General features: G+C 28.0%; 1 protein-coding gene across 1 annotated transcript; it reads left to right on the forward strand.

The window, feature by feature from the left end:
• Positions 1-654: 654 nt before the first annotated feature.
• LOC124931509 lies at positions 655-3,813 on the forward strand. The gene is made up of 3 exons (XM_047471989.1): positions 655-1,668; positions 1,745-2,038; positions 3,508-3,813. The coding sequence occupies exons 1-3, from the start codon at positions 727-729 to the stop codon at positions 3,652-3,654; spliced, it is 1,383 nt and encodes a 460-aa protein (XP_047327945.1). The 5' UTR covers positions 655-726; the 3' UTR covers positions 3,655-3,813.
• The last annotated feature ends 6,362 nt before the right edge of the window (positions 3,814-10,175 follow it).

A 10,175-nucleotide genomic window follows, 5' to 3' on the forward strand; every position in this document is an offset into this window, starting at 1 on the left:
AAAAAACTCATTTTTTTTATTTACATATATTCAATTTTATTTTTAAGTATAATTATTTAATTATTTAATATTTAAATGTTATATTATATAATATGATATGTTATAGTTGTATTTATATTATCTTTTAATTTTTATTTAATATAATTAATATAATTTTTAAAATTATTTAATTTATATTAAAATAAATTTTTAAATGTAATAAAATAAATATTATATATATAATATTATTGTTTAATTATATAAAATAAAATATTTAAGTATAGGATAATTTGATATTTTAATTATTAAAATAATTAATTAAATTGGTAAGATTGTTTGTTGAGTTTTGGATAGAAAGTGAGTTTTTAACTTTAACTAAAGATCAAACAAGTCTGTAGTGTATAAATACAAAAATCAATCATTTATTGGAATTGAGATCCTCTACTATAGGTTTCCTCCTCTAGATTTCGTCTATTCCCCATCTGCCCCATGTGCCCATTGAATGAGGGTAATCATTAAAAATAAAAAATAATTACCTTTTTATCCACTCAACTTTTGAGAGTGCACATGTGAGTGAATCAGTCCCAGGATCCAATATGCATTGAGTATAAGCCAAATGAAATTTACCATAAATAATTCCAACATGCAAATAATTATCCTTAAATAATTGATATAAATTATTGAAATGCAGGAAATCTGAGTATATACTGAGTCACTGACACTTCCACTTGTGACTAGTTGAACAAAATGGAGCTTCTCCGCAGAATCTGGTTCATGTGCTTCGCAATTCCGTTTCTTTCAACCATCCCATTCTCACAGGCTACCGGAAATAGAGTAAAATCCGCCGTTTTCCGATCGCCTACAGTTGAGCTCGAACCGGGATCCGTTTCCTTGAAACACTTTTACAACATCGACTTTCCAAGAGGTCACATAGCAATCAAAGGTGTACAAGTTCAACTCGTGGACGAAAACAATAAACCCATCCCATCCAGCGATGCTTATCTCCACCATTGGATCATCAAAAGGTACTATCAGCCTATAAATACAAAAACCCAGATCAATTCAAAACTACCCATCTATATCGAGAAGAGAAATTCAGGCTTATGCGAGGAACACGTAGGTCAGTATTTCGGCCTAGGATCTGAATCACAGAAAACGATCTCTGACATCCCAGATCCGTACGGTATTGAGATCGGAAATCCGGCAGATATCCCGGCCGGATATGTTGACGGGTGGGAGATGGCTCCTCATATTATTGACACGCGAGGGGTTGAAGATAGGCTTGGATGCACTGAATGTGTTTGCGACCTTTATAACTCAACCAAACCTGGGTATGTAGGAGGGTTTTTCTGTTGCGGTGATAAGACTCAATGCAGATTGAAATCAGATTTTGAAGGAAGGGAGAAGATGAAGTATTATATGAGATATATTGTGAAATGGGTTGATTTTGATGATTCTGTTTTACCTGTTAGAATTTATATTCTTGATGTTACTGATTCTTCCGGTGAAGAATCGATACATAATTGTCAGTTGGAGTACGAGGTAGAACCGTGTGATGTTACTGGAAAGATTGATGGAGTTTGTAAACATGTGAAGAGGGCGAGGTTCAGAATGCCCAGAGGTGGGGGCATTGTTTATGCAGTTGGACATCTTCATACCGGAGGAATCACTTCAACTTTGTATCGTCAGGTAATTAATTTCGTTTTTTCAGATCTAATGTATTTTTCATGATGGAATTGAGAGTTTCAATAAATATATCTGATAGGATGGAGAAGTTATATGTTCTTCGAAGCCAAGTTATGAAGAAGGAAAAGAACCAGGAGACGAGGAAAGTTACATTTCAAGTATGTCGGTGTGTTATCCTGCGACAGATTCTGTTAAGATATTGGATGGTGAGATTATTGAACTCGAAACCAATTATAGCAACACCAAAAGACATACCGGAGTTATGGGATTATTCTATCTTCTTCTAGCCGATAATCATAATCATAATCAGCATCAATTGTCTTCATTCAACTCTTCATCTTTACTTCATGTTGCTTCTTCTTCTTTATACAAGGTATCTTTCTGATCTCTAAAAGTTCTTTCTTTATTTATATCAAATAGACCCAAAAATTATGTTTATTGTCCTGCACAAATAAATGTACAAAATTATTCTTTGATCTAGAAATTTACAAATTAAGCTCACTTTAAACTTATTAAGTGATTTAAATGTTTTTTAACTTTTATTCTAACATTAAACTAGTTATTAATAAGCTTACAAAGAGACTATTTATTTATTTTTAAGATTTATTCAACTTTATTATATGATTAGTTTGATTACTTTACTATTAATAGTAATGATTTGTCATTAAATCCACTTAGTTTGAATGAAAAAAATATGTTTAAGAGACTAATATTCTATTTTTATTAAAATCTTGTTAAAAATTATTAGTTTGAGATGATGTTTTCTTAAATTTAATAATAATATTTTTTTTAATAATAGATTAAAATGATTTATTTTGAATTTAGAAAATCTATTGACTTTTGTTATTTAGATTTCATAACAATTATTAATTCATGAATACATAAAATAAAAACGTTCTCAATTAAAATTAGAATGAAAGATAATAGTGAAAACAATGAATATTAATAAATTACTTAAAACTGTTTAAAAAAATTTAAAAATAATATTATTTTATATATAATTAAATAGAAAATTAATTTAAATAATAATAAAAAAATGATACTAAAATAAATTATAATTACAAAATTAATAATATAAGTTTATTTATTTCAACCAGTAATATATTTTTAAATTTATAAATATTAATTTGTTTTTATTTATATATAACTGAAATAATTTATAAATTTATCAAATTGTTTAAGAGTTTTTCATTATATAATTTCAAAAGATATTCTAACTATTTAGTTCATTATTATAACAATTTTTTTAAATAAAAAATTGTTTTTCTTAAAGCAAGTAGTCACAAATTAGAGCTTGTTAGGCTATTTTTTTTTTTATTTTTTTTAATAATTTATAGGAAAATTAATAATAATTATTGATGATTTTAAGAATTTGTTTATTATTTTAATAAAAAGACATAAAATAAAAATTAATAATTTAAAATAAAATTATTTTAATATTTTAATTAATGAATTAAATAATATATTTAATGAAAAATAGTGAAATAATGTTTAATTTTGTTTAAATTATTAAAATAACTTCCACCAAACAAGACCTTAGATCTGATTCCTAATATAACTATTCCTTTACTCCACTTTAAAATATTTTTTTATATATAATCATTTTCAAATTTAAATTCAAGTACTAAATAAATGATTTTTAAATGGAGTCATATGTTTTTGTCAGTATCTCAATCTCCACAATATTTTTTTTTAAAATATTAAATATTATTTATAACAATATAAATAATATTCATATCAAATTTTACACTCAATTATTAATTTATAAAATAGTAAAATGTATATAAACAATTTATCTTGTAAGATCTTCTACTATAGCTAATGAGTTTGGTTCACTGTTAGGATTTGGTATTGGAGAAGGCAGCAACATTGTCTGTTACTGTTTGGGGAGTGGCCTTGTTTGGATTGGCAATATTTAGTGTCGTGATTGCGACTATAATTAATAAACGGAAAATAGAAGAAAGGAAGGGTGGCTACGAATCTATTTGATTTAGTATTAATGTTTGTAATAGTATACTTCTATTATTGTGTTTGTATATTATTTTAGTGGTTTGTATGAATAAATATTAATCACCAATATGTATATGTGTTATTAAGTGACCATGTCATTTTCATGACTTAAGTCATTGTTTGAATATTGTGGTTTAACTAGTTTTTTCTTTCTAAATTATAACATTATTGACCTAAAGGCTTCTCACGGGTTTTTATTTAGTATATTTTGGGATTTTGTAAAACAAATATCTTATTTAATAAAAAAATAAATTATTTAAGTTTTATTTGTTAAATTACTAAGAATGATATCTATATATATATAATGATGCTTAATTTTAAAGTGTCTGAATTGTCCGGTCCAGAGTTGGGGTTAATTTGGATATATATATGTGAGAGTAATGAATACTTGGGTCGGATGGTGGGTTGACCCGCCCATAAACTTAAAACGGTTAAAAATAAAATAAAAAATGTTATAGGTATGGTTCGAACTTGCAACCTAGCAAAATAAATATAATCTTTTAACCATTCAGACTAATAACACTTTATATTTTAAATTCAACACCAAATTTAATGAACACGGAACATTTTAACAATATAAGTTCAACTTTTTAACTAACTAATCTCTATATATATATATAATATAATGATGCTTAATTTTTAAAGTGTTCGGATTGTCGAATCGAGAGCTGTGGTTAATTTGGATATATACGTGAGAGTAAATGGATACTTGGGTCGGATTGTGGGTTGACCCGCCCATAAATATTTTTACCGTAATATTTTTTTTCACGATTTTTTATATTATTACTCGTACAAATGCACGGGATATATGCTAGTTTTGTTTATAACTACGAATTTTAAAAAATGTATCAAATTTATTTAAACAAACAGAAAAATATTAAAAAAAATAAAAAATTAAGTCAAGTAACATGTCACATAAATTACATGTCTATATTATTTATTATTTATTATTTATTTTAATTATATAATATTTCATTCAAAGATATATCATATATATATATATATATATATATATATATATATATATATATATATATATATATATATATATATATATATATATATATATATATATATATATATATATATATATATATATCATTTCTTTCCCCTCAATTATTTAATTTTTCCCCTTTTCATCTGTTTCTTCTATTATATTATATTTTTCCCTTTATATCTCTTTCTCTCTTTTCCTATGTGAAAATCCTTTCAAAGATCTTAAGAGTGACACACCAACAGAGATAATTTATTGTTTTTCAATGGTTGTATGAATAATCCACTATTCATTGTCACTTAATATTCCTAGTATATGAGAATAATAAAATTATTAACAATAATATATATATATATATATCAACAGAAAAAAAATATTAATTAATAAATTTAAAATAATAATAATATTAATAAGTTATAAGACTATATATGTGCATTATATATATATATATAATAATAATAATAAAAAACACTTATAATATATAATATATTTTCTAAAGAGAAGTATTTTACAAACCACCATAGAATTTTAAAATTTAATTGATCATATTAATATCAAATATTTCTTAATTTTATCCCCAATTAAGTCAAAATTAATAATACACTTTAATGACAGCTCTACTAATTCTAATCCTTAGTCTAATTCTTAACAAAATAATCAGCTCACTAATACAGAGCTTAATTCTTAAAACATAAAATAACACTAACATTAATATATTACAAAACATAGGAATAGTAACACAACGTAAATAATAAAATAACGTTGTCTAAATCTAAATAATACTTTAAACCTAATCACAAACGACAAATAATGAAGAAATAACTAATACATTCCTTTTAGATTGGTCCATATTAGTCATGTAGATTTAACCAACGGTTTGCTAATGATGAAGTAAATTGAGAGAGGCAAGATTTGAGATTTATAGTAAAGGCCATTGAGAAGGATATTCACATGGACAAACTAAAATATATTAAGAAACAAATACAATAAAAAATAACATAATAAGTGTAAAACCAATAAATTATCTTTGTTGTCTGAATCTTAACTGGCCCGGAAAGAGAAGAAGAAGATGTAAAGGGAAAATTAAAAATAATAGATAAAAGAGACGGAAAGGAAAATTTTAAATAATTGATGGGTGAGGATGATGGAAATAGATAAGATATGTTTGAATGACATATTGTATAATTAAAATAAATTAATAAATAATATAGACGTGTAATATGTGGTATGTCATTTGACTTAATTTTTAAAACTGTTATTATGTTATTAGGATGACAATGGTTAATGGAAAATGAGGTTATTTCGATTCTACCTTTACAGGCACTACATGAATCCACTCACAACGATTCTACCTTTATAGACACTACATAAATCCACTCACAACTTAACACATGTCCGTTTTTAAATTTTTTTTCTCTCAAAACTAACTCATAATTTAACTTGAAAATTTAAAGAAAAAAACAATATATTAAATTGTTTTATATATTTTTTTACATTAAAATAACATAATAATTTTAAATCATTATTAATTAAATATATATTAAATTATTATATATATTTTGTTATAAAGAATAACATAATAATTTAAAAAAAATTATATTAATTAAATATATATCACATTAATATTAATATTATTTGTTAACATAGGAATGTTATATACCAATAATATTAACAATTAAGAAAATTATGTATTAAATTAAAATATATATATTTTTTTTATAAAGAACAACATAATAATTTTACAAAATATATTGTTAATTAAATATATATATCAGGTTATATCATGAATTTAAAGAAAAAATTATGCATTAAATTATTATATATATTTTTAAGAGAAATAATATAATAATTTTAAATTATTATTAATTATATATATATATATATATATATATATATATATATATATATATATATATATATATATATTTGGAAAACGGTTTAACAAAATTTCATTAAAAAACTCAAAAGTGGGAGGGGTCAATAATTAAAACTAGATAAACCTTAGTTTTGATTGTAAGATCACAAACAAAAGACCCAAAAGTTTCTGAATGGTGGTAGTCAAATCACATTACAAAACACAGATTATAATGAACAGAGACTACAATCTAGCTATCCCAACCTATGTTGTCTCCATATTCGCCTTTTGACCATATTGCCTTCTTCCACGTCTCATTCTTCTTGCGTTCTTCATTAATGGAGATTGAATTGAAGTTGATGATGATGTTTGTCTGCTTTATATAATTATATCTTTGGGCCTTGAATTAACATAGATAAAATGAAATTGCTAGAATCCATGCACATAGTAGGTGACACGTTGTAATGAATTAGAATAACCGGTCAAATACTGTATGATTTTTCCCATATGCAAAAGGTTGGAACCCATCGCTTGATAAACCAAGTCTTACGCTACGGGGGTCTGATGCAAAATCCTTGTACCTCTCATCAAACGTTTTCCAAGTGTATGAATTAGTCGGATGTGTCAACATATCACCTTGAATTCTTACTTCATTGTGCCATCTCATCATTGGAGCGACCATAGAGCACATGTATAGTCTCTTCAATCTTGGTATTAGAGGAAAATATCTTTAAACTTTAGTGGGCATAAATTTTCCATTTTGCTTCTTCCGAACTACCCCACTATGATAGGTCGATGCTAACAATAGAGACTAGGGTCATGCTATTATGAACAACTTATGATAAACGATTCGATAATAATCCCGTGAGAGATTAGTATCTGTTTATATTCTTCACAAATTCTTCGAACTCTTGAAACAGATTCAAGTGCGGAAGTGTTCGTCGAATTTGAAGCTTTGAACGACGGAAGGTAAATGGCAGAAAGTAAAGAACACATGGAGTTTTATGGATGTTCGGAGATAAAACTCATACGTAACCCCTTCTTCTACAACCGAAAGAATATCCACTAAATACTTTGAATCGAATACAACTTACTGAGCTAACTAACTCTCTATTGAACAGAACAACCTCTATTCAACTTAAATTTTCTCAACAATATTCTCACAACTAGATAGTAATTGAATCTTTCTCTTGAGCTTGAATGATGATAGAAATCAGTAAGAGCAAGAGCAAGTAATTTCGTGTGAATCAGATAACAGGTTACTTCTTGATGATAAAAGCAAGCAAGTGATTCATCTGTTGTCCTTGAGCATCTATTTGTAGTAGAAGGACACCAACAGTCGAATCTTCTTCGTGGACACGTGACAAGTGTCCGTTGGAAGGCCGCCCATAGTACTAGAGTATAGTAGACTCTGAGAAAAATGATTGTGGCCGTACTAAACTGGTAGTGCGCTGAATATCCTCTGAAATTGTCTTGTACCGGACAAGCAGTTGGACGAATATTCGCGTACGTGGCGTTCCTTCATTTGATACAATTAGCTGGCTTGACAAACTATATGGAAGAGAGTGGAGCAGGAGTAGCAGACAACTAGTTGATCGTGGTTAGACGTATGCTTTCTTTAGACGGCTGCTAAAGCAAGGCTCTAAACGTGCTCCGTTACACCTCGTCTAAAGGAGTTAGACGTCCTCGTCTAACTTCGCATCTCTTTAGACCTCGTACACATCCCTTTAGACATCATCTAAAAGAGTTAGATGTCCTCGTCTAACTATGCATCCCTTTAGACCTCGTCTAAAGGAGTTAGACGATGCATCCCTTTAGACTACGTCTAAAAAAGTTAGACAACCTCGTCTAACTACGCTTTCCTTTAGACTTTGTCTAAAGGAGTTCGACGACCTAGTCTAACTACGCATCCCTTTAGACCTCGTCTAAAGGAGTTAGACGACCTCGTCTAACTACGCTTCCCTTTAGACTTTGTCTAAAGGAGTTAGACGACCTCATCTAACTACGTTTCCCTTTTAGACGAAGTCTAAAGGAGTTAGAATACTACGTCTAACTACGTATCCCTTTAGACTTCGTCTAAAGGAGTTATAAGGCCTCATCTAACTACGTTTCCCTTTAGACTTCGTCTAAAGGAGTTAGACTATCACGTCTAACTTCGTTTCACGTCTATTTAGCCTACTTTAGACTGCGTCTAAATTAGCATAGTCTTATATATATGCACCTTCACAAAAACAAATACACAACTTAGTTTTATTCACAACTAAGTTTAACATACAAGTCAGGTGATTTTGGGAATGTTCACTTAGGTGACAATAGATGCTATGGTATTATTGGCATGAGTGAAGTTAAAATTAATATGTATGATGGTACTATTAGAGCTCTTTGTAATGTTAGACATATATACCTTAAGTGAAGAAGAATTTGACCTCGTTAGGTACTTTACATAAAAATGAATATTCTCATAAAATATATGAAGATCGAGAAATCATTAAAACTCGTAAAGGTGCATTGAATGTTATGAATGAAAGCAAACCAAAGAGAATATCTACACATTATTGGGAGTACAATTGTAGGTGGAGTCTATTATGTTGAGTCAGATAATGATAGCACAAAATTATAGCTTATGCGTCTTAGACATATGAACAAGCATGAAATGATTGAATTACATAAAAGAGATCTATTGAAAGGTGTTAAAAGTTGTAAGTTAGACTTTTGCAAATTCCGTATTCTTGGAAAACATACTAAAGTTAGCTTTACAGTTGATAAGCACGATATAGAAGGAGTTCTTGATTACGTGCATTCCGACATATGAGGTCCTACAAGATAATCGTCATTAGGTGAAGCTTTGTACTACGTGACCTTTATTGATGATTATTCTAGAAAGGTCTATATTTATTTCTTGAAACATAAACCTAAAGTCTTTGCAAAATTCAAGATATGGAAAGAGGGATAGAGAACCAGACATGTTGAAAAATTAAGTATTTGAGGTCTAATAATGGTACATAATACACAAATACGCAGTTCAAGAAATTTGGTAAAAAAACATAGTATTTAGTGGCATTTTATAGTACGTAAGACACCACAACAAAATAGTGTGGCAGAAAGGATGAACATATCCATTGTTGAGAATGCAAGGTACTTGAGATTGAATACGGGCTTCTTAAAGGTTTATAGACAGAAGTTATGAATATGGAGGGTTACCTCATTAATAGATCACCACGGGCACCCTTGAGATGTAAAGTTGCTGAAGAAGTGTGGACAGATAATACAGTTGATTTTAACAGTTTAAAGATGTTTGGCTTACAATTTATGTGCTTGTACCGGGTAATGAAAGATTAAAACTTGATTTAAAGTCCAAGCAATGCAACTTTTAAGGTTACAAGAAAGATGTTAGGGATACAAGTTTTGAGATCAAACTACAAAGAAAATTGTGACCAACAGAGATGCGATATTTGATAAGCAGTCTATGTTGCAATAAAGTAAAGACAACATTGTGAAAAATTTCTTTATTTCAGATATAGAACAAATGAATTCAGAAGAACCCTTGGTTGCATCTGATAGGGTTGAGATGGATTTAGAACAACCTTTAGTGATATCTGATAAGGATGAGTGTTCAAATTCAGTTTCTAAATGTTGTGATATAAATGGTTT

The sequence above is a fragment of the Impatiens glandulifera genome, chromosome 3, assembly GCF_907164915.1.
Source record: "Impatiens glandulifera chromosome 3, dImpGla2.1, whole genome shotgun sequence".
Classification (NCBI taxonomy): Eukaryota; Viridiplantae; Streptophyta; class Magnoliopsida; order Ericales; family Balsaminaceae; genus Impatiens; species Impatiens glandulifera.

Coding starts and splice junctions, on each gene's coding strand:
- LOC124931509 (XM_047471989.1), top strand. CDS start 727: ATGGAGCTTCTCCGCAGAATCTGGTTCATGTGCTTCGCAATTCCGTTT. Junction 1,669..1,744: donor CTTCAACTTTGTATCGTCAG/GTAATTAATTTC, acceptor TATATCTGATAG/GATGGAGAAGTTATATGTTC. Junction 2,039..3,507: donor CTTCTTCTTCTTTATACAAG/GTATCTTTCTGA, acceptor GTTCACTGTTAG/GATTTGGTATTGGAGAAGGC.